General features: G+C 41.2%; 1 protein-coding gene across 1 annotated transcript in view; it reads right to left on the bottom strand.

The window, feature by feature from the left end:
• Myo3b (myosin IIIB) overlaps positions 1-26,051 on the bottom strand; it is a 403,151-nt gene that overhangs the window by 202,567 nt on the left and 174,533 nt on the right. Inside the window, exons 20-22 of the mRNA XM_074071072.1 lie at positions 25,431-25,584; positions 24,234-24,322; positions 22,398-22,527 (exon numbers count right to left, since the gene is read on the bottom strand). Coding sequence (XP_073927173.1) covers positions 22,398-22,527; positions 24,234-24,322; positions 25,431-25,584 — 373 coding nt within the window. The remainder of the gene's footprint in view (positions 1-22,397; positions 22,528-24,233; positions 24,323-25,430; positions 25,585-26,051) is intronic.

The raw sequence follows: 26,051 nt of genomic DNA, 5'->3' as shown, positions 1-26,051 counted from the left end.
GGCTCAGGAGTTCTAGTTGAAGTTAAATCATTTGGCTCAGCTAGTGACCATTTCTTCAGCATATATTTTGAGATTTATAAAAATGATTTTAATTAAGATTCTGAGTTTTAAAGAATATTCAATTTTCTATTGCCTAAAACCTCATTAAGTGTTAGGTTAGATGACTTGGGAAAAAAGTAAATAAATTGAGGATTTAAGGTTTGAGGGTTTATTTCATTCTTCCTATTTATCTTCTTAAGATAATATTTTTAAAAGATGGAAATCATACACTCTCAATAGAGAGAGAGAAAGAGATTGGATGGGAACACATCATAATGATATACAGTGTTTTCTACTGCTTTATTTTTTAAAAATTAGAGATTAAGGAAGTGTAGAAAGCTACTTATTTTGCCTCATACTTGTCGCTTTCCTCCAGCTCAGAAAAGAATGAACAATACTAACTACTAACATCTACTGTTTACAGTGTAGTGTGTAGATGTTACGCTAAGTGTTTAAAATGAATTACTTAACCACTCTGAGAGCCATGTCATCAGTCCACAAAGAAAGAAAGCTGGACTGGAGGTATGGCTCAAGCAATAGGGCACCTGCCTTGTATGGGGTGGAGTGGGGGACTGAGTTTTCAAACCCTAGTACCACCCAAAACAAACAAAAACAAACAAGCAAAGGAAACTGAGGCAAAGACTGTTTAAGCCTGTAAGAGTTAGAGCTCATCAAGATGCCCTAATCAAATTTTGCTTGTTTCAGGAATTTTGATATTATACAAGGCAGACAGCCAAAGTGATTGAACCCCATTAATTCTAGATGATGTCTGTATTTTTTTTTGGCCATTTACACATGGAACCAGGTCAGCCACATAGCATAGCAATCCCATTGATCACCCAGCAATCACAATTGTTCTGGGTAAGCCAAAGCTAATAATTTGGAAAACAGTTGATTTGGTATTTGTATAACTGAACTTCCCTTGTGAAGTGCAAAGAATGCAACGACTCTACCGAAATTGAACCTTAATAAAATCTTAGCATTCTTCTCTCCAACCTTCAACTCTCTAGTTTGGCTAAGCAACATTTAATTTAGTTCACTGATGTCTCACACATGCAAGCCAGTAAAGTTCACAATTGTTACTCCACACAGCTGTGGCTTACAACTTGTCTTTGCACATGTTGGGACCAAAGCGAAATGATTAACTTTGTATGCGTCTAACATCTGGACCAGATTGTGGTCCTGTGTTCTAAAGAAAAAAATAGCTTCTATTAACATGACCCAAATTCCTGGGGAAAAGTGTTAAGTTTTGATCCATATCTAAGTACAGAGATTATAATTATAATGACTTTGTTTCTCATTTATTTGATTTAAAGTGCCTGGGGTTATCATTTAGTGGGGGGGGAGGGTTGACCTGAAAGTTCCATTATAAAGAGATTTTTATAGTGGAATGAATTAATACACTAAGTTGCTTTGAGACCTTTCCTTCAATATGAACTATTGAAATATGAACTAAATCTGGAAATAAAAGAACCTCCGATCTTAAATGGGAACACTTTTCTATTAATTAGAATACTGTCAGAGAAGAGTAGAATTTATGTTTCTTTTATTTCTTACCATTTGAAAAATCAAAACTGCTATATTTGCTGTACTTTACAAGACCATTAAAAAATAAAACAAAATGACTTAAACTACTCTGTCACTTAAAAACAGAATACACATCCACTGTCATACTTAGGAGCTATGCAGGAACTATTCAAGCTTGTTGGGGAAACACAGTGAATTTGATTCACAGCAGATAACTAACTTTTCCAGTATTAGAGGCCATTTTGTTTTATTTATCATGCCTAATTAATGAAATCAGATTCTTATCAACAAAGAGTGAAAACCATTGGCAAGCTGAGAAAAGGTCAGGAGGAGGTGGAGTTCCTCTCAGGGCCACAGGACTGTTGCTTGAACCCTCTGCCTCATTTCCCGCCCTGCTCAGGGCTCACGTGGGGCTCTCCCAGTGGCCTCTGACCTCTGAGCAGGGAGGTGGGTTATGCACTCTGGCCCACCTCGCATGGGGCTGCAGGACAGGCTGGGCAGAGGGAGAACTTGGGGTTAGCTTGCTCGCTGGCTGGCTCTTGCTTCCCCAAACTTTCCGTCCTTTCATGACCAGTTGGCTTCTGGCCTCTGGGAAAGTGTCTCTCCTGCCCCAGGGGCAGGCATTACTTTCAGAGGCCAGAGAACTGCAGTCACGTCTTCACTCTCCTGGCACAGGAGTCCTAAAAGACTTCAGACTCCATTCTCTAGACTCAGAATATGAGTTCTGAATGGAGTGCCTTCTGAAGTTCACGGCTTATTAAAATAGACCTGAGGCTGTGGCGGGCTTGTAGCCAGCACCATAAATCTCAGGCATCTGTATTTTTGATGGGCCTCCAGTGCTCCTGGGACTACCCGGAAATGCCTTTCACAATCTGCTCTCAGGCTACACTGAGCATCGATGCCCCCAGCTCCTTTCTAGGAGTTGGAAAGAGGCAGGGACTAAATGAGTGGTATCCCTGCCCTCAGGGACCTACGCTGTGCCAGGTACTCCACCCAACCCAGAAATCTTGGAGGAGGGACGCCATGGCTGAGTTTTGAAGAAAGAAATAGGAGGCAGGAGTGGGGCGGGATGGAAGGTGTAATGGGTGTGGGGGGAGAAGTCATTATAAAAAGCAGAATTGACATGGAGCTACACAAGGAATGTTGACTGCATGCTCTGCAAAAAAATGAAATAGAAAACTGTCTCTGTTCTCCTGCAGCTCATGATCTTATGAGCCAGGCTAGTCACCTGCAACACAACTGACAGCAGGTAGACCAAAGAGATGCTTACACAGCTCCCAGTGTAGATTGGTGGGAATAGTTAAGATTCACTGTTTCCATTATTCTTAAGTCACCCTCAGTGTTGTGTTGTCCTTTTCCTGAGGCAAGAATCTGTTACCATTCCAGGATGATGCTGGGAAGATTCACCGGCTAGTAGTAGAAAGTGCCAGCTTCCCAGGAAGTCTGCAGACCTCACTTGATCTTTGTCTACCTCAATAATCAGGTGAAGCATATTTTCTGTCATTACGGTGGGGTTGGTGACCAGCAAGAAGGCAACTGCCTTGCCTGTCCATTGGGTAATATGTCAGGAAGTGCACAAGGTCAGACCTGTCAGTGACAAGAATAGCCCCAGGAAAGAATGATCTTTGAGAGAAGGCACCCACCTGGGCTGTGATCACTCCTCTCCTACATAAACTGCCCCTAGGCAGTCTCCCAGCAAGATGGTCCTAGAGAATGGGAGCAGGTGATGAGCTCATCATAACACACCCTTGCCTCTCAGCTAATCGGCTTCCACAGTAGGTTGAGCACACCCAGCCTGTGCATGGTACAATGTTAATACAGTAATGCCTCAGGTGATGAAAAAAACATGTCCCAATAGCACACTTACTATTTAAAAGCAAGCCAACTGTGATTCATTACCAGACTTGGCGATGACACAGGAGGCCCCAGGGGTATGAGGGGACATGGACCCCTTCCCACCCTGCATGTCAGGCACACAGCACCCCCACCAAGCAAAAGACACTGGGACTTTCTCTCTCTTCTGGCCCAAATAAAGGCAACTTGAACTCTCTTGGGATAACACCTTGAGGGTGATATGAAGGTCAAACTAAGGCCTGACCTCACCAAGTCCTTCTGTACCCATCCCTACAGGACTAGGCCATTCAAACCTAGAAATGTGATCCTTTGCTCACCCAGGCCTAGGGCTTGACTATCGTACTCCTCTCCTGGGGGATGCCTCAGTGAACCTGGGGAAAACCTGAATAAACCAGCTGTTTTTAGTTCCTGAATAACCCCCATACTCACCCAAGTCTCTAATTACCTTTCCCCACCCCTCAGCCCATAATATCCCCAAGCCCTATCCTTGGGAAGGCAGACTGTGGACTTGGGTATCCTGTTAGCTTGCTCTTGGGTGCCCAGTAAATAAGTTCTTTGTCTTTTGCAAAACTTGTTTCAGTGATCGGCATACTGTGTAGTGGGCAGAATGGGCCTACCTTAGTAACATTAGTACCCAAGACCCTGAATTCTCCAACCCCTGTCCCATTACTCAGAAAGAGTACGTTATGAGTTGAACTGTGTCCCTCCAAGATTCATATGGTGAGGATCTAACCCCTAGTACCTCAGTACATGACATATTATTCAGAAATAGGATTCTTGCAGATTAATAATTTAGATGAAGTCATTCTGGAGTAAGATAGGCCTCTACTTTCACTGGTATCCTTATAAAAACAGAAACTTGAATACAGGCCCACAGGAGAATGCTATGTGAAGACAAAGGCAGATATAACAGTGGTGTAGAAGCCAGGGAATTCCACAGATTGTCAGAAACCCACCGGAAGGTAGGAAAGGCCTGGAACAAACTTGCCCTCAGAGCCCTTCAGAAGCAAATAACCATACCTTCCACTTGACCTTGGACTTCCAGCCTCCAAAACTGAGACAACACATTTCTATTGTTTGAACCTCAGTTGGTGGAATTTTAATATGGCAGCCCTAGAAAACTAATATAGGTCATTGATTAAGAGTCAAGGACAGACTTCTGCTTTAGTTTTCATCTCACAGGGTTACTGAGTTCCTTAATGAATATTTATTGAATACTTTCTATGCACTGGGCACTGCTCTGGATCCCAGATACACAACAGTAAGCAGGACCAATATGGACTGGACCCTTTATTTGCTTCAACGTTAGCATAGGATTGGGATGGGTGCAATATAGAAAGACACAAAGTGAGCTCCCAGTGGAGACAGTTAAACAGGTGAGGTGATAGAGTGACTGAGGAAGACAGGGCTACTTTCCATTGGATGGATAGAGAAGGCCCCTGTTTGGAGGTAATATATTTGAGTTAAATTCTAGATCACAAGACAGAGACGAACCTAGAAAGATCTTGGGAAAGAATGTTCCAGGCAGAGCAAGCAGCTGGAGCAGCATAAGGAAAAGGTTTGGAATTTCTGAGGAGCAGATTGAGGACAGAAAGCGAGTGAAAGTTCAAAGTGTGAGGAACAGAAAGGCAGGGACAGATCACGCAGGAGTTGGGAGATAAGGAAAGGAATTTGGATTTTCTCCTAGGTGTGATGAGGCACCACTGGGAGCTTTAAACAAGAAGACAATATATATACATATCAGTTCCAAGTTCCAAATGTATGTGTGTGTGTTTGGTGGTACTATGGTTTGAACTTAGGACATTGCACTTGCTGGCAGGTGCTCCATAGCTTGAACCATGCCTCCAGCCCTTTTTACTCTGGTTATTTTGGGCTTTTTGCCCAGGTCAGCCTGGATCACAATCTTCTTATTTTATACTTCCTGCTTTAGATGGGATGATAGGTCCATAATACCTTTCCTTTGAGATGGGGGTCTCATGATTTTTTTTTTTTTTTTTTTTTTTTTTTGCCTGGGCTTCTGGCTTGGAACTGATATCCTCCCAATCTCAGCCTCCCACATACCTTGGGAGGTGCACGCCACTGTACCCAGCTATTGGCTGAGACGGGTTCTTGCGAACATTTTACCTGGACTCTCCTCTAACCACAATCCTCCCAATCTCAGTCTTCTAAGTAGTTATAGGCATGAACTACCTATGCCTGGCTTTTATTTGTATTTTTAAAAAGACTACAGTGTAGCTGTTAGACAATGAGATAAGAGGAGAGAGTTCAGTGAGGAGGAGCAGGTAAGAGGTACTCTAGAAGGAACACTCTGAACCCTGCTGTTAACTTCCCACTTCTTATAAGGACACCAGTCATCCTGGACTGGGGAGCTGCCCTAATGACCTCGTTTTAACTTGATGTCCTCTATAAATATCTTATTCCTAATGGCCATATTCTGAATTTCTGGGGATTAGAGCATCACCATATGTTTGTTTAGAACTGATACAATTCAACCCATAACAGAGGGTCAAAAAGATAATCTGTTGATGAGAATGACCACATTGAAAGGGATAAATAGATGCATAGAAAACAGAAATAACTGCAGATCAAAGTCCTTGTGAAGGTGAGAAGAAGGAATATAGATGACAAGTAGAGAGCTATCCTATTATTAGAGCAAGGACACTTCAGTCCTTTAGAACAGAAGACAGAAAGAGAAAACAGAAACAGATACAGGTGGATGGGGAGATTTCATTATCCATCTATTCATTTATTCAGAAAATATAAGTGGAGAGCATACTAGATGGCAGGTATTGCTCAAGGCTCTCAGGATATAGCAATGAAAAACCAGGTAAAAATCCCCTACTTTCTTAGAGCTTACATTATAATGAAAGAAGATGAACAACAACACAGGGAAACAAGTAAGATACAGACTGTAATAAGGTAGTGATGCATGCTAAGGGAAAAATCAAACAGGAATGTAAGTATAAAATGTGAAGTTGAAATTTTAGATAGGGTAGCTTGGAAAGTAGGTTTTGAGAAAATACCTGAATGAGAAGAGCTATTCATGAGTATGGTTTGGGGAAAAGGTTCCTGATAGAGGGAATAGCAAGTGTAAGAGAACCTACATTAAAACCCACAGCTAGTGTCACACTAAATGGTAGAAGTTTGAAAACATCTCCTATAATTCAAGAGCAAAGCAAAGATGTCTCTCCTTACCACTTCTCTTCAACATTGTACCAGAAGTACTAGGCAGTAAAATAATGCCAGAAAAAGAAATAAAAAATATAAAATTGGAAAGGAAGAAAGAAAAGGTTCTTATTCACAAAAAACATAATTGCCAGTATAGAAAATCCTAAGGCATCTACAGAAACAAAAACTGGAAAACTCATAAAACTATTAAGGTTGTGGGTTTAAGGTCAATGCACAAAAATAAATTTTATTTCTATATATTAGCAATGAACAACTGAAAATACATATAGTCACTTTGGCTCCCACGTCAGACATGGTGACATTGACAGTGGTCCAGTAGCTTACTCTGGACAGAGCTTTCACTTTAATTAAAAAAAATGAAGAGGATCCAAGGTGGCGACTAGTTGCAGAAGCAGACAGTGTGAGCTCCAGAAATTAAAAATCTTGCTGAGACAATGGAGCCACAATTGGCAGAAAAAAAGCACCAAGAAGAATCAAAAGTTCAACACCCTGAACCTCTAGCCCATACAAAGCTTCTCCATGTCAAGTTACAATGAGAAAACAGGAGTGCTCCCACGCTGCCAGATGCCAGCTCCAAACCTGCTTGGGAGACATCCAGCAGACCAACAGGTGAGCAACAAGCATCACGTGGTATTCCCACAGCCACTCCTGGGATAAAGCAGCATGGCTCCCTGGACAGACTGGCCCCCCCGCCCCCCCCCCCCAAAAAAAAACAACTGAATAATAAACAAGGACCTGAAAAGGAACGTGCAGCAGAGGGGGCGAGGTGCTGTAAGCACACCTGAGAAGGAGGAAGGGGCAAGGAGCTGAACTCTATATGAACTTCCAGTAAACAAAGGCTGGAAAGGCAGAAGGGCCAACAATGGGCAGGTGATAAGCCACTGCCTGAAATTGGGCAGACAGCAGTCACAAAACTCATCTCCTCAGCCAGTGAGCAACATCCAAAGTCAAACAACATTGCAAAATTGAAAAACAATCAAACCATCATAACACACTGACAGCAGGGAGCTGGCTGATGGATCTCTGACCTTGCCCCAGAGAAAGGGGCAAGAAACAACCCCAATAAACCAAAACAGCAAAAACCTATCTCCAAAGCAGGACAGCTGGTGGGCTACAGAGCCGTTCTCCGGAACCTGAGGCCAATATACAAACTCAAACTGCACACCTCACTGAGGGAGGATCTGACTAAACAGCTGCTACTGAAAGACAGGAAAAAAAAAAAACTGGTGAAACTCCCCAACTACTGGCAATACTAAGACAGACCCTCTGCTTAAATACCAACACCAGGACTGGATGCTGAAGGAGTAACACCAGAACTACTAAGACTGAAATTCTATTTTTCCTGAACTTGGAATTTGTTTGTGTGTTTGTTTGTTTGTTTTGATTCCTGTTTGTTTGTCTGTGTGTGTTTGTCCATCTCTCCCTGTTGATTTCTTTGGTTTTCTTTTTTTGTTGTTGGGTTTTTTTTGTTGTTGTTTGTTTTATTTTGTTTTGTTAGTCTTACTATTGTGAGTTAGATAATACTAAATTACACACAGACCAGGGACAGAAATAGCATACATACACTAACCTAAAACCCAACACACCCACAAAACAAAATTAAACCAAGGGAAAGAAAACAGGTAACTAAAACCACCAACAGCCTATCAAGAACATAGTTACACAGTACCAAGTGGAGTGATGGGAAGACAAAAAAGGGATGGAAACCATTCTCCCCGCAAAAATAATTTAATACAGGATTCAGAGGGAAATGAAGAAAATGGATACCAGTTCCAGACTCCAACAAAACAAAAACTATACCAAGGAACCCAATGAAGCCCACGAGAACACTCTGAAAGAAGTAATCATTGAGAATTTCATGGAGATGTTACAAGACATGGTCAACCAAAACGTACAAGAGACACTCAAGAAATTCCAAGACACCAAAAATAAAGAATATGAGAAGACAAAGAAACAAATAAATGAACTCACGGGGGCCTTAATAAATAAAAAAATGAAACAGAGAGCACTATAAGTAGAAAGATAAATGAATGACCTATCACCAATAGATAGGTCATCCAAACAAAAAGTCAATAAAGAAATTCTAGAACTAAATCACGCCACAGATCAAATGGACCTAGCTGATGTCTACAGAATATTTCATCCAATTTCTGCAGAATATACATTCTTCTAAGCAGCCCATGGACCTTCTCCAAAATTGATCATATATTGGGCACAAAGCAAGCCTCAGAAAATGTAAGAAAATAGAAATTATCCCATGCATTCTATCTGATCACAATGCATTAAAACTAGAACTCAACAACAAAAACAACAGCAGAAAATATGCAATCAATTGGAAGCTGAACAACACATTGCTTAATGATTAATGGGTCATTGATGAAATAAAACAGGAAATTAAAAGGTTCCTGGGGAGGAATTCCAAGATGGCGGCTAGAGGTAGGAAGCAGAAAGCGACCCTCCTATAGTGAAATCTTGGAGAGACGCTGGAGACACACTTTGCAGGCATAATCACTGAGAAAAGGCATAACTTTGACCCCTCCACATCTCCAGCCGGTGCAGAGAATCTCCACTTCACGTTAAACGGAGAACTGAGGAGGGCCCCCGGGGCCGCCAGTGGCCGGGCCCATACGGCTTGGGAAGACGCGGACCAGGTGAGCTTCGCGGTACCGCGGTAGCCCCACAGACAAGCCTGGGCCAGAGCAGCATAGCCCCCTGGACAGACTGACCTCCACCCGGGAAAAAAAGAGAAACTGAGTAATAAGCAATAAGAACAGTTAAGACACGCTGGAAAGAGGGTGGGGCGCCCTGAGCGCTGAAGACTGAGGGAAGGGAATCCTTCCCAGGACTGTAAATAAACAAGCCCGGCGGGCCAGAGAGCCTCTGGCGGGAGCGGGGCGCCCAGCAACCAGGAGTGGGGAAGCTTGTGAGAGGAGGGAAGACCCACTTCCCACGTGAACTGTAAATAAACACGAAGGCCTGACAACGCGGGGGTGGTATCACCTTTCCCAGTGCTTGGAAAGGGGAAAGCCTGTAGCAGAGGCCCCTGCACAGGAGAACTCTGAGCAAACAAAGCCTGTGGGACCAGGTGAGTGCTAGCTCACCCCAGAGATCTGCATAAATAACGCCACCAGCTACAGGCTGAGAGCAGCAGGCAGGCGAGCCACAGTTGCAGATACCACTCTCAGAACTGCCTCCAGACGCTTTTTTTTTCTTTTTCTCCCTACCTTTGATGAGAGAACAACCGAATTACACCTGCAAGTCGAAAAACTTACTGAAACTGTATTGCATTTGAACTGGGGACACTTGGTGGGGCTTTTTTTTTTTTTTTCTTCTGTGTGTGTGTGAGTGTAGTTTTGTTCTACTTTATGCATCCCCTTTGATGAGACAACTACAGAACAACATCTGAGGCACCAACTCCAGGACTGGAGATTGAGACGGACATCCAAATTATTAAGACTGAAATTGCATTGCATATAAACTTGGAAGTTTTTTGGTTTTTTTTTTTTTTTAATTTTCTATTTTCCATTTTATTTTAATTCATTTTTATATATAGATATTACTTTCATATACTTATTTTTTATTTTTTTTATCTTTGATTTTCAATCCTTTCTCTGTCTCTCTATTGTCTGTTCAGCTTACTGTCGATTAGTACACTAACACTCCCTGTTTATACCTTTGAAACTCTCTTGTCTGATACCTTGTTCTGCTTTCTCCCTCTTGTCTGTATATTTGTTTTCCCCTTTTCTTTAACTTCTTGCTTTCCATCTCAGCTCACTCTTCCATTCTCAATATTACCATTGTTATTATTACAAGCTAGAAAATACTTAATTACACACAATACAGGGACAGTAACAACACCAAGGACAATGACAGGAAGACAGAAAAAACAAGGAAACCAGTTTCCCCACAGCAAAAAATTAGTACAGGAACCAGAGGGGAATGAAGAGAACAGAAACTCAGAGCCAGACTCCAACAAAATGAAGACAAACTATGCCAAAGGACCCAATGAAGCCCACAAGAATAATTTAAAAGAAGACATACTACAAGTACTCAATGAGAATTTTATAGAGATGATACTGGATAGGGTCAACCAAAATGTACAGGAGACACTCAAGAAATTCCAAGACAACAAAAATAGAGAATTTGAAAAAGCAAAAGAAGAAAAAAAAGGAAACCATAGAAGCACTGCATAAACACCAAAGTGAAAGAGAGAACACAATGAATAAACAGATAAATGAACTCAGGACAAAAATAGACAACATTAAAGAGGAAAACAGCCAGGATATGGAAAACCTCAGAAAAAAGAACGAAACAGAACTGCAAAACAAAACGGAAGGCCAATCCAGCAGAATAGAACAAACAGAAGACAGAATCTCAGAACTTGAAGATGAAATGGTAATTAAAGGAAAAACTGAAGAACTATTAATTAAACAACTCAAGACCAGTGAAAAGAAAATGCAAGAACTCACCGACTCCATCAAAAGACCAAACTTGAGAATCATGGGCATCGAAGAAGGAGAAGAGGTGCAAGCGAAGGGAATGCGTAATATATTCAACAAAATAATAACGGAAAATTTCCCAAATCTAGAGAAAGATATTCCCATACAGATGCAAGAGGCCTCCAGGACACCAAACAGACCAGATCAAAATAGAACTACTCCACGACATATCATCATTAAAACAACAAGTTCAGAAACTAAGGAAAGAATATTGAAGGCTGTAAGAGAGAAAAAACAAGTAACATACAAAGGTAAACCCATCAAAATCACAGCAGACTTCTCAACAGAAACATTAAAAGCAAGAAGAGCGTGGGGTGAGATCTTCCGGGCACTGAATGAAAATAACTTCAACCCCAGGATACTCTACCCAGCAAAGCTATCATTCAAGATAGATGGAGCAATAAAAGTCTTCCATGATAAGCAGAAACTAAAACAATATGTGACCACAAAGCCACCATTACAAAAGATTCTGCAAGGGATCCTGCACACAGAAAGTGACACCCAACTTAACCATGAAAAGGCAGGCAGCACCAAACCACAGGATAAGAAAAAGCAAGACAGTAGAGAGTAACATCAAGTTAGGTACACACAATCAAACCTTCAAACAACTAAGATAACTAAATGGCAGGAATCACCACATACCTATCAGTACTAACGCTTAATGTTAATGGACTTAATTCACCCATCAAAAGACACCGTTTGACAAAATGGATTAAAAAAGAAGATCCAACAATTTGTTGCTTACAGGAGACTCATCTCACCGACAGAAATAAGCATATGCTTAGGATGAAAGGCTGGAAGAAGATTTACCAAGCCAATGGCCCCCGAAAACAAGCAGGAGTAGCAATACTTATCTCTGACAAAGTAGACTTCAAACCTACATTGATCAAACGAGATAAAGAAGGACATTCCATACTAATAAAAGGGGAAATAGACCAAAAGGAAATAATAATCATCAATCTGTACGCACCCAATGTCAACGCACCCAATTTCATCAAACATACCCTGAAAGACGTAAAAGCATATATAAACGCCAACACAGTGGTTGTGGGAGACTTTAACACTCCATTATCATCAATAGATAGGTCATCCAAACAAAAACTCAATAAAGAAATCCAAGATCTAAAATATGCAATAGATCAAGTGGACCTAGTAGATGTCTACAGAACATTTCATCCAACCTCTACACAATATACATTCTTCTCAGCAGCCCATGGAACCTTCTCCAAAATAGATCATATCCTAGGGCACAAAGCAAGTCTCAGCAAATATAAGAAAATAGAAATTATACCATGCATACTATCTGACCACAATGCAGTAAAAGTAGAACTCAACAACAAAAGTAAAGACAAAAAGCATGCAAACAGCTGGAAACTAAATAACTCATTACTTAATGAAGAATGGATCATCGATGCAATAAAAGAGGAAATTAAAAAGTTCCTAGAAGTCAATGAAAATGAAAACACAACCTACCGGAACCTATGGGACACAGCTAAGGCAGTCTTGAGAGGAAAGTTTATAGCCATGAGTGCATATATTAAAAAGATTGAAAGATCCCAAATCAATGACCTAATGATACATCTCAAACTCCTAGAAAAACAAGAACAAGAAAATCCCAAAACAAATAGAAGGAGAGAAATAATAAAAATAAGAGCTGAAATCAACGAAATAGAAACCAAAAAAACCATACAAAGAATTAATGAAACAAAAAGTTGGTTCTTTGAAAAAATAAACAAGATCGATAGACCCCTGGCAAACCTGACTAAAATGAGGAGAGAAAAAACCCAAATTAGTAGAATTAGGAATGCAAAAGGGGAGATAACAACAAACACCATGGAAGTCCAGGAAATCATCAGAGACTACTTCGAGAACCTATATTCAAATAAATTTGAAAATCTAAAAGAAATGGACAGATTTCTAGATACATATGATCATCCAAAACTGAACCAAGAGGAACTTAATCACCTGAATAGATCTATAACACAAAATGAAATTGAAGCAGCAATCAAGAGTCTCCCCAAAAAGAAAAGTCCAGGACCTGATGGATTCTCTGCTGAATTCTATCAGACCTTTAAAGAAGAACTGATACCAACCCTCCTTAAACTGTCCCATGAAATAGAAAGGGAAGGAAAACTGCCAAACACATTTTATGAAGCCAGTATTACACTTATCCCAAAACCAGGCAAAGACACCTCCAAAAAGGAGAACTATAGGCCAATCTCCTTAATGAACATTGATGCAAAAATCCTCAACAAAATAATGGCAAATCGAATTCAGCAACACATCAAAAAGATTATTCACCACGACCAAGTAGGCTTCATCCCAGGGATGCAGGGGTGGTTCAACATACGAAAATCAATAAACGTAATAAACCACATTAACAGAAGCAAAGACAAAAACCACTTGATCATCTCAATAGATGCAGAAAAAGCCTTTGATAAGATCCAACATCATTTCAAGATAAAAGCTCTAAGAAAACTAGGAATAGAAGGAAAGTTCCTCAACATTATAAAAGCTATATATGACAAACCTACAGCCAGCATTATACTTAATGGAGAAAAATTAAAACCATTCCCTCTAAAATCAGGAACCAGACAAGGATGCCCACTATCTCCACTCCTATTCAACATAGTACTGGAATTCCTAGCCAGAGCAATTAGACAAGAAGAAGGAATAAAAGGAATACAAATAGGTAAAGAAACTGTCAAAATATCCCTATTTGCAGACGACATGATCCTATACCTTAAAGACCCAAAAAACTCTACTCAGAAGCTTCTAGACATCATCAATAGCTATAGCAAGGTAGCAGGATATAAAATCAACATAGAAAAATCATTAGCATTTCTATACACTAACAATGAGCAAACGGAAAAAGAATGTATGAAAACAATTCCATTTACAATAGCCTCAAAAAAAATCAAATACCTAGGTGTAAACCTAACAAAAGATGTGAAAGACCTCTACAAGGAAAACTATAAACTTCTGAAGAAAGAGATTGAGGAAGACTATAGAAAGTGGAGAGATCTCCCATGCTCATGGATTGGTAGAATCAACATAGTAAAAATGTCTATACTCCCAAAAGTAATCTACATGTTTAATGCAATTCCCATCAAAATTCCAATGACATTCATTAAAGAGATTGAAAAATCTGTGAAATTTATATGGAAACACAAGAGGCCACGAATAGCCAAGGCAATACTCAGTCAAAAGAACAATGCAGGAGGTATCACAATACCTGACTTCAAACTATATTACAAAGCAATAACAATAAAAACAGCATGGTACTGGCACAAAAACAGACATGAAGACCAGTGGAACAGAATAGAGGATCCAGATATGAAGCCACAAAACTATGAGCAACTTGTCTTTGACAAAGGAGCTAAAAATATACGATGGAGAAATAGCAGCCTCTTCAACAAAAACTGCTGGGAAAACTGGTTAGCAGTCTGCAAAAAACTGAAACTAGATCCATGTATATCACCCTATACCAAGATTAACTCAAAATGGATCAAGGATCTTAATATCAGACCACAAACTCTAAAGTTGATACAAGAAAGAGTAGGAAATACTCTGGAGTTAGTAGGTATAGGTAAGAACTTTCTCAATGAAACCCCAGCAGCATAGCAACTAAGAGATAGCATAGATAAATGGGACCTCATAAAACTAAAAAGCTTCTGTTCATCAAAAGAAATGGTCTCTAAACTGAAGAGAACACCCACTGAGTGGAAGAAAATATTTGCCAATTATACATCAGACAAAGGACTGATAACCAGAATATACAGGGAACTTAAAAAACTAAATTCTCCCAAAACTAATGAACCAATAAAGAAATGGGCATGTGAACTAAACAGAACTTTGTCAAAAGAAGAAATTCAAATGGCCAAAAATCACATGAAAAAATGCTCACCATCTCTAGCAATAAAGGAAATGCAAATTAAAACCACACTAAGATTCCACCTCACCTCTGTTAGAATAGCCATCATCAGCAACACCACCAACAACAGGTGTTGGCGAGGATGCAGGGAAAAAGGAACCCTTTTACACTGTTGGTGGGAATGTAGACTAGTACAACCACTCTGGAAAAAAATTTGGAGGCTACTTAAAAAGCTGGACATCGATCTACCATTTGATCCAGCAATACCACTCTTGGGGATATACCCAAAAGACTGTTACTCCAGAGGCACCTGCACATCCATGTTTATTGCGGCACTATTTACAATAGCCAAGTTATGGAAACAGCCAAGATGCCCCAGCACTGACGAATGGATTAAGAAAATGTGGTATCTATACACAATGGAATTTTATGCAGCCATGAAGAAGAATGAAATGTTATCATTCGCTGGTAAATGGATGGAATTGGAGAACATCATTCTGAGTGAGGTTAGCCTGGCTCAAAAAACCAAAAATCGTATGTTCTCCCTCATATGTGGACATTAGATCAAGGGCAAACACAACAAGGGGATTGGACTATGAGCACATGATAAAAGCGAGAGCACACAAGGGAGGGGTTAGGATAGGTAAGACACCTAAAAAACTAGCTAGCATTTGTTGCCCTTAATGCAGAGAAACTAAAGCAGATACCTTAAAGCAACTGAGGCCAATAGGAAAAGGGGACCAGGAACTAGAGATAAGGTTAGATCAAAAAGAATTAACCTAGAAGGTAACACCCACGCACAGGAAATCAATGTGAGTCAATGCCCTGTATAGCTATCCTTATCTCAACCAGCAAAACCCCTTGTTCCTTCCTATTATTGCTTATACTCTCTCTACAACAAAATTAAAGATAAGGGCAAAATAGTTTCTGCTGGGTATTGAGGGGGGGGAGCGGGAGGGGGTGGAGTGGGTGGTAAGGGAGGGGGTGGGGGCAGGGGGGAGAAATGAACCAAGCCTTGTATGCACATATGAATAATAAAAGAAAAATGAAAAAAAAAAAAAGAAAATACTCCAATGTACCCTCACCCAGGACAGCAATAATAATAATGAAAACAAAACAAAACAAAAAACAGAAAGAAATAGGCCTCTTGTGAAGAAGAGCTCACTCCCCAGCCCTCCTTTATGGGACTGGCTCATCTGATCCTCCCTTTCAGGAAGACCCACACTGTCCATGTCTGTGGCCCTGAGACTTTGTCACTTAGATTCAGATCATCTTCTAGTTCCATTTGCTGACTGCCAGGATAGTGGAACAAACGTAAGTGGAAAATGGAAGCCAGGTGTTCGTAGCTTATGCCTATAATTCTAGGTACTTAGGAGACTGAGATAGGGAGAATCATGGTTTGTGGCCAGCCTGGGCGAAAAAGTTAGCGAGACCCAATCTCAATGGATAAAAGTTGCATGTGGTGGTATGCACCTTTATCCTAACAATGATAGGAAGCTTTCACTCATATGTTGAATATAGGCCCAATACAAATAGAAGCAATATTATATATACATAGAAATAGACAGAGCATGTATCCAAAAGTGGGACTGGTCAAGGAGACCAAGAGAGAAGGAAAGAAAGACAGCAAATACTAATGAAAATACATCACATCTGTGTAGGAAGAAGACACAAAGAAACATGCTGGAAACTGTTGAACAACACAAGATAGAGAGAAAAGAATGAGGAAGTACAATGGAGAGGGGTTACATTGACTTGAGCACAATGCATGTACAGGCAAAAATCCCAATGAACAGACACCTAAACAATGAAGGACAAGAATGAAAAACAGATCATGCTAAGGGGAGGGCACTATCAGGAAGGAGAGGCTAAAAGAAGGAAGAAGGTGGATATGGGTGATGTACTTTCTATACAAAAATTGAATATATTCAAACCTGTTGAAATCACCATAAAAAGAGGACTAAGATGAAAGGAAAAAAATGGAAGTGATGAACCAGTTTGGGATATAATACATGTATATACAGAATTGTCATAATGAAATTCTCTATATAGATATCTTAAACAAAAATGTCTTTTTTTCCCTCAAAATTGGAGACAAGAATATAAATCAGGTACTGTGTGGGGATTGATACTAGTGGGAGGGGGGAGGATATAAGGAAAGGGTGTGGGAGGGTGAATATGATAGAAATACTATGTACTCATGTATGAAAATGGAAAAATGAGACCTGTTAAAACTATCCTAAGAAGGAGGAAGGGAGGATAAAGGAGAATGATAGAGGCGGGTGAATTTAAGATATAGTGTAAGCACTTTTGTTAATGTCACAATGTAACCCCAGTACAACAATAATATAATTTAAAACATAGGAGGATTGTAGTCAAGGCTGGCCTGGACAAAAAGTGAGAGCCTATCTCCAACTAATCAGAGCAAAAAGGACTGGAAATATGGCTCAAGTGGTACGTTTAAAGTACTGTCCAAAAAAAAAAAAGGAACCTCTGAGAGATGATTACCAAATTGTGCCCTCTGAAGGGTTTAATGCCATTAACTTTGAGAGTTACAGATCAGGAATCAGACCTCTGACATGGAGGAGTTCAGCAGTGACAGTGTTAAAGTGCCCCTCCCCCCCAATAAAAAGGAGAGCAAATGGAAGCCAAGAAAGAGAGACTTTACTATTGATTTCCACTGCGAATCAAATTCCAAGGGTGAGATCTGAGAGTCCTTGGACGGCAAGCAATGGAGGCACAGCTCAGCATCAGGTTCTGAAGCAAAGCCCTTGAGAGTCAGAGAATATTCCCTCTGTTACACTCTGATTTTTTTCTAGTTTCTCCCCAGTTCCCCTTTTAAGTCCAAAATTACTATTTGGAAGTCAGAATTCATGATTCAAAGACAGAGATGAAATTTTCAAGTTTTTGAAACCTCTTCTCTCCCTCCCTGAGCCTTTTGAACTTTTTTCTAGTTTATTAGTAGCAAGTAGAACATCCCCCAAACTGGAAAATATGTTACAACATCTTTCCTTTTAATGCTTTTCTCCCTAGATAATTCAGTTTGAAAAATCTCAGCTGAAGGGTTAGAAAGTAGCGTTCCTGCCATACCACATTTGTACCCATAAAATCTCCCAAGAATTTCCAATCAATTGGAAGAATTACAAAGAAAATTTCACCATGTCTGAAAGAGCCCTACTGCAACAAAAAGGTACTCATGTCAGCATGAGAGGGAAAGAACAAGAGTCCACATGGACTGTGGCTGCCTCCATTTCCCCAGTTGTCACTGAGCAGCCTTGGATGACAGCATACCTCTGGCACAAGCGTTTCTACCACCAGATATATCTGGTGCCAGCAGAAGAGACCACAGGGGAGGGGACTGCAGAATCCCCTCTTTCTGGTGACACAGGGCTATGATTTCAGTCCACATGTTCAGTCTCTTCAGTACTCTAGAATGTACACTACGAGCAGGAAAGTGGGGGAGGAAGCAGGAAAATGCCACATGGATTCCTGCCTCTGATTTTGTATTATGGTTACTACTTTAGTTGGATCTGTAGTGTCCTCCAAAGGCCCATGTGTTAAAGGCTTGGTTAAGCCTATACTGAGGAAAAAGCCAATAGCCCAGTGCTATTGGCTGGTGATAGAATCTTTAAGAGGTGGAGCCTTGTAGAAGGCTTCAGGTCACTGGCGGTGGGCCCTTAAAGGGAATTATGGGACCCTGGTCTCTTCTTTCTTTCTTTCACTTCCCAGCCATGAGATGCACAGTTTTGCTGTACCACACACTCCTGCCATGATATGACATACTAGGCCTAAAGCAACAGGGCCAATGGATATGGACTAAAACCTCTAAAACTGTGAGCCAAAGTAAAACTTTTTTCTCTGTAAGTTGATTATTTCCATTATTTGCTACAGTAACAGAAAGCTGACTAACACAGTTGCTCATACACAATGGTCAATCTTTTCATCCTTGATTCAAAATTAAACCAAGTCCCAGTACTTCTTTTTGATATCCACTAATGAAGGGAGTGTTACCCGCCTGCAGCCCAGGGAGGAGGCAAACTTGAAAGGACAGGAAATCTGGGACTCTGACATCTGGTTTTGAAACCAAAGGACAGCAGCAGGCAGCTACCAAGAAACTTCAACTTATCTGGAAGGAATTCTTTGATAACAAAATTAAAAGTTTCTTTTGCATTTTAAGGGTCCTTTTTACCATTTGGGGAACCCCCCATATTACTGTAAAATAGAATGCACATACAGAGAAGCATGTAAAACACAAATGCATAGTGTAATGATGATTATAAAGCAAGCATCCATTAACCACTGTGGAGACAAAGGGCCAGGGCACCAGAGTGATGCCAGCACCCACTAGTGGGCGTCCTAACAAAGTCCTCTCCTCTCCACATTGAGGAGCCCTGCTCTACCCTCCCTATAGTCGATCCCCCAAAGCAGCTTGTAACATAATTGCCCATAATATCTATGTTCACTGAATTAGTACCAATCTAATTTTAATGAAACAATTATTTAAGGTTTTGAAGCAGGATAAATAAAAATAATATTAAAAATGGGTTCTTGTGCACTGAAAATGTTAGAGTGTTCTTTTCCAAAACACCAGGGTGTGTGGGTTCTTGCTTCCAGCAGCAGTGTGCAACCACTTTCCCTTCATAGAGGACAGGCATGTGCCTAAACAAGTATTTGCAATTTCAGCAAAATAGCATAACCTACTGAGTCCAATAAAGTTTTACCACCTTTAAACATTGTAATAAAAACAAAAAAATACAGATATGGATGTTTTAAAATTTAGAAGCTTAATTAACATTCTGACATGCACAATCATACTGGAAGTGAGGTTTGAGGGCAACTATCATTAAAGGAAATAAATCAGTGTCCAGTTCTAGATAGAAAGTGGAGGTGAACGAAGGTTCTCGTTCCACAGTCATTATTACTTCTGTAGCCCTCTTGTCTAAATAGCAATTTTTTAATCAGAAGCTGCTCCATAAGTGCTTGCTAATTGAATATATTTTTACATGAATAATTAAAGAAAACTGAGTCATGCTTATTAGTTTTAATGTTTATATGTAGCTTCTCAATGTGGAGAAAATCAAGCTTAGGATTTCAAAAGGTTTTTTTTTTTTGGAAGTACTAGGTTTGAACTCAGAGCTTCACACTTGCAAAGCAGGTGCCCTACCACTTGAGCCACACCTCCAGTCCATTTTTACTCTGGTTATTTTGGAGATGGGGGTGGGGGTGTCTCACAAAGTATTTGCCAGGGCTGGCCTCGAACCTGGATCCTCCTGATCTCAGCTTCCCAAGCACCTAGGGTTAAAAAGGTGTGAGCCACTGGTGCATGGCTGGAAAGAAATTTTTATGCATAATATCCAACCCGGGACTACAAAGGAGCTTGTTAGAACATCACATTTGTGTCTAATCTTTTCATCTGTTTTTTTTTTCTTTTGTTTCTCCCAGGTGATATGGGGTGCAGGCAGGACTCAGAAAAAGTTACAAGCTCTTTGGAAGAAAAAACAAACAAAAACAACAGCAAAAACAAGCTGTCTCACCTAAAAAACTAGCTAGCATTTGTTGCCCTTAACGCAGAGAAACTAAAGCAGATACCTTAAAAGCAACTGAGGCCAATAGGAAAAGGGGACCAGGAACTAGAGAAAAGGTTAGATCAAAAAGAATTAACCTAGAAGGTAACACCCACGCACAGGAAATCAATGTGAGTCAACTCCCTGTGTAGCTATCCTTATCTCAACCAGCAAAAACCCTTGTTCCTTCCTATTATTGCTTATACTCTCTCTACAACAAAATTAGAAATAAGGGCAAAATAGTTTCTGCTGGGTATTGTGGGGGAGAGGGAGGGGGGGAGTGGGTGGTAAGGGAGGGGGTGGGGGCAGGGGGGAGAAATGAACCAAGCCTTGTATGCACATATGAATAATAAAAGAAAAATGAAAAAAAAAAAAAAAAAAACAAGCTGTCTCTTTGTTCCTCTTCCTCTGGCGTTTGTAAAGGCGACATCCAGGAAGCACAGGGGGCTCGCTGCAGAGCCTTACTTTATTCATAGCGCCACCTAGTGGCCGAGGCTGTGAACTTGTTTCCCTTTTGCCAGAGGTTGAAAAATAGGAAATTTCATAGTTGTAAACAGACTTGAAAAGTCCTTATTCACATTCATGGGAAAGTGTAAATTGCAGAGGAATAGTCATTTGGATAGATTTTATTTCATAGAGCATGTCCCCTAATAGTAATGGCTCTGTCTTTGTGCGAGAAATTGCCCAAGGAAGAGCCTATGTTTCAGAGATCTAGCGGGCAAACTCCACCAACCCTGCCCACCAGCCCCAGGGCTACTGCGAGTCGAAAGTGAATGGAATCCTGGTTTCACCCAAAGTGGATGTGGAGAGGAAGCTGGAGGGCAGCTTCTGATGGGCACCCTGCTACTAGTTTGTTTATAAGAGCATGTTTGAAGAAAGTTAAGAGCCTGGTTTCAACTTTCCTCCTAAGGGAGGATGAAATAAAGGTTTTATACTGTAGCTTTTGTTTTCTTTAGCCAAGCTTTTCATTACTGTGAATGTTGCTTAAAATCAGACCTGGCATTCCCTCTGAAATACGCAAAGATCTTGTGCGAGACATACCTGTCAAGGATTTTAAGAGGGATTTGTGAAGAAAAGGAAATGATAAGCAATGATGAAGAGGTTTTTCCCACTCTTTCTGAAAAGCATACTCGCAGCTGTTTCCAGTCGTAGCCTCAAAAACCTGAAGCCCTTGAGGTTAGAGCTGTGAGAAGACCAGTTGGCTGCCCAGCCAAAGGCAGCAGACCACCCCGCGCACACACACCGCAGGTAAATCAAAGGCACTTGACCCAATTAGAGTCAATTTGGCAAAATAGCAAAGACCTGTGAGTTGGCCCTAGTTTCCTGTTTTCTGGCTGGCATGAGGATTGACAGAGCCACTGAACAGAAGTTGGCTGTCAACTGGTGAGGCCATGAATGTTTCAGGTTACTTAGAGAATGGTGGGTCGTGGTTGCCGATTGGGTAGGAAGACTGATTTGCCACACTCCCTTCACTTGGAATCATACATTAATAGAAATAACTTCCCCAATAACTCTAGGCAAACTGAAACTACCCTTAAATGCTTATCATGAATTAAAGATAATATATAGTTTTATAAATGGAAGAATAAAAAGAGGAAGGCAGACATGAGAAGTAAGAGCTGATGTGATAGAAAATGTGTGTGTGTTATGCATGTACATGTATATTTCTGCTGTTAAATTATTAAAGAAACAATCCCTTTCCTTTTCTTGAACTTAGTTAGCCCCATAGCCCTGCTTGAAGAAATTCAATGTTAGTAGTGCAATGGAGGCAGTGTTTAGAGACTGACTGGGAAATACTTCCTGGGTTTATAACAACCATGAGGTCTGGGAATGTTAGGGGTTCCCAGTTACCTGTTTTGGTCAAAGGGATGGAGAAGAGTTGCTGAAGAAGCCGGTTTTTGGACGTTCTCAGGACCACAACCACATCTGCAGGGAGGGTGTCTCTATTTTTCTCAAGAACCCCAGAAGCATCATATAATACCTACAACACAGATATCAAATGGGAAGTTAGCCGAGACAACTATCTGTTGCTGGACACACTGGTGAGTTGTCTGATCAGTCATTATCAGCCTTGGGAGAAAAACTCATCTTGACACAGCCACACTTTTAAATCCAGAGTACCAGATAAGGGGAGAAAAGTTGTAATTTTGACAGGTCAATTTATCTTTGCTTCTTACACAGTTGTCTTTGAAGAAAAGGGTCCTATCAAAGATATATCACATCAGAATTAGTGTTGAAATATACTCACCATATGCAAAGCATCCATCCTATGAAGTAAACACTATATTATCTCCATTCTACTGGTGGGCAGACAGAGGCTTAGGAAGAGGCTGAGTGGTATGGGTGGTGGGCAGGCATCACTCCTGGGTAGCTGGGTTCTGTACTCATAACCACCGTACCCTTACTGCCTCCCAAGGTACTCACAGGACTTGAGTGATCACTCAAGGATGTTGAGCGGTTCTAGGTTCTCAGAGCAGAGGGCATCCAGCTCAGAGAAACTTTTAAGAAATATTCTTGAGAAGCCCTTGTCTACAAATAAGCTTTGACAAATGAATTCAATGAATGACAAATGAATTCAGCACAGGATACAGAGCCCAGAGAGAAGAGTCCCTAAAAGGGGGTGAAGGAGAAAGAAGGATGAAGAGAGGTGGGTAGGAAAAGTAGGCCTAAATGGATGAAATGGAAAAAGAGGTGACAGGAAGAAGACAGGAATGGGAGGCAGAGAGAATAGGGGTCAGGGGAGATGCTGAAACCTCAGAGTCAGAGGACATCAATATAAGTCAGTATCAGTGTTAAGGTAAGTGATGCTGTTAAGGACAAAAACTGGATTGCAATTTCTAACAAAGATCCAAAATAGCATAAAACACTACATGGAAAGAAACACAACCTCCTCTTCTTTCTTTAGAATTGTCTTTCAGTCAATATCTAGTCAGGCAAAATTAGTTTCAATGTCATGATATGAACAGGAAAGGTCATTTGAACACATCTTAGATCAGCCAAACAATCCCAAGTGCCTCTCGTTGAACTCCTACCCATTTTCTGGATCCAGGGACTCAAACTCCCACCCAGGAACCAATTAGTCATAATTTGGTTGGCTCCTGTGGGAGAAACCCGAGCAATGAGTAGTCGGCTATGGGACTAGAAGATTGCCTGAATCAGTCACCAATGGGCTTTAGGAATTCAAAATTGAGACTGAGACCTGATATATGAAAAGTGGAGATTTCAGTTAATGTTGCAAAAGCTTAACATCTGGATGATGAAGTGAAAAATTTCCCCTCTCAACTGTACATTTTTGATGGCCTGCAGACATATGTTGAAAGTGCTAAAATCTGAGCCCCAGTGGGATCTTAGTTCTCCTACCTTTCCTATGCATCTCCATGGGATTTAGAATGTGGACATTCACCACAAAACACTAAGAAAGCTGTAATCTGTTCTCTCCCTTGGGGAGCTGTCAGCTCTAGGCCAGCCTTCAGGTTGGAAGCAGATGGCAGCTCTGTGGGCCACCCCAGCAAGAAATGGCATCTGTGCCAGGGGCAGCTTCTGTGAGCAACACCACTGAGAAAGTTTGGGTTGGAGAAGAATTAAAAGGAAAACAAAACCTATCAGCGAGTCCATGAGCCACCCTGCAGGGCCATGTGGGCATTTACCCTAGGTCACATCAGGTCCCATAACCCATGTCCCCCTCACCTTTCCCGCGTAGTGCTGAATGCCAAAGCCCAGCTCCACTCCTTTGGGCCTCCAGAAGAACTTGCATCGCAGATTATCCTCAAATTTATCTGCAGATTTTCAGGTTGGAGAGTTACAATGTGAATTCTATACTCTTTCAAACAAAAACATCATGACAGACCCAGAGTGAAAGTTTGCAGAGCAGCTCGATAGATCACTGCATTACAGAGACCAGCACACTGTGGGGCAGGTCTGCTCTTAACCTTCATTTAGTTGTTCAGTGTTTAGTGTCAGGCCGTGCCCTATGAGGGCATGCTCTCCCGCTGTCTCCAAGAACCCCTGGCATGGATGCTGAGGACAACTCGGACCCTGCCAAGTGGCTTTAGAAATTCCCCATAAGGTCAATAACTCTGTTTGAACCTCAATGTGTCAAGTGGTGACAAATATTACAGATAAAAGAAAGCCACCAAAGGTGTTGATTTCAATTTCTAGAAGTACATCTCTCCCATAAGTCATTTTCCATCTGGGAAAAAGGCTTGAAACTCACTGCTCCTCCCTCACAAACAATTTCTGCCCTGCTGTGGTCATGGCTGAGAGCTTCCTCGGTGTGAAGAACCGTGTTAGGTATTAAAGGGATGTAAGGATTGGGTTCCTGGGGCCCCAAGCATCTCACAATATAGGTAAGGAGTGAGCGAAGCTATGTAAATCTGAAGATTCCAGGAGGAACAGGAAGAGGAGCAAGGGGATGTTTGGAGGGGGTGCCCTGTCTCTATCCTGTGAACGGTGGCTTTAGAAAGACTAAACCAGCCAGATGGCCAGAGAAGAGGGTACGGTGTGAATCTGGAAACCAGGGGACTGAAAGGGGATTTTACCACCTGGGACTAGAGGTAGATGGGGCGGTCCAGCTGAAGATTTGAGACAGGGGGTACAAACAGGAGAAGCTAGTGTTGCTTGTGACAACAAAGGGAGGGAATTTGTAAGATGGTATCAGCATGGGGTCATAGTGTTTGTACTGGCAGGAATAGGAAGATGGGAATGTGTTTACTTTAAGCCACAAATTCTAGCAGGACACTAATTAAATAAAAAGACTGGGTCTATGCTTTTACAACCCATCAGATAGCAAAAATACGTAGGTTAAACTCATTAAAGCACACTTATGTGATGACACACCCAGCTTCTGTTCTCAGTGAACGTGCCCTTTTTCCAAAAGGTACCTACCGACCAGGGTCTGGTCTGTGGCTTGGGGAAAGCGACTTTCCTCATCCAAAAGTGCAAGCAGGCCCAGAGGTTTCTGGAGGAACATGTCCAAGAGTGGGCGATTGTCCTCATATTCCACAGGAATGGCGTCAATGCCCTCATTTTGATACTCCATCTGGAGGGAAACAGAGAGTGACGCCCCAGCCTGACACTGGCCTTAGTACCACCAGAATACTTTGCCCTGGACTTTCTGGCTCTGGCAACCTTAAATGCATGTGGGAAACAGGATGCGTTTGATGTGTGTACTAAAGGAATTTTCTGCATGTCACACTGTTGAAGCTGTGCATTTTAGTGTGACTTATAGGTGGCCGGTGGCCAGCAAAAGCTGTCTCCCAAACATAGACATGGGAACGCATAATTTAGAAACTCATGCAGAAAGGAAATGACACTGAAAAACTGTTTTTATCTTAGTGACAAATATGGTTTAAATCAGGAAGAAAGCAGACTTCTTTCTTCTGCAAGAGCTGGAAAGCTAGAAAAACTCCAGATTTGCCAGGAAGATAAACGGAAGGAGCGTGAACAGAAGACTAGGTTGAGTTTTGTACAGGTGAGCAGGCAGAGGCGTGAGCATTCTGCTCCTGG

This window comes from Castor canadensis, chromosome 4 (assembly GCF_047511655.1).
Source record: "Castor canadensis chromosome 4, mCasCan1.hap1v2, whole genome shotgun sequence".
Taxonomy (NCBI): domain Eukaryota; kingdom Metazoa; phylum Chordata; class Mammalia; order Rodentia; family Castoridae; genus Castor; species Castor canadensis.
Note: the sequence above shows the minus strand (reverse complement) of the source record. Positions and strands in the feature narration are given on the sequence as shown.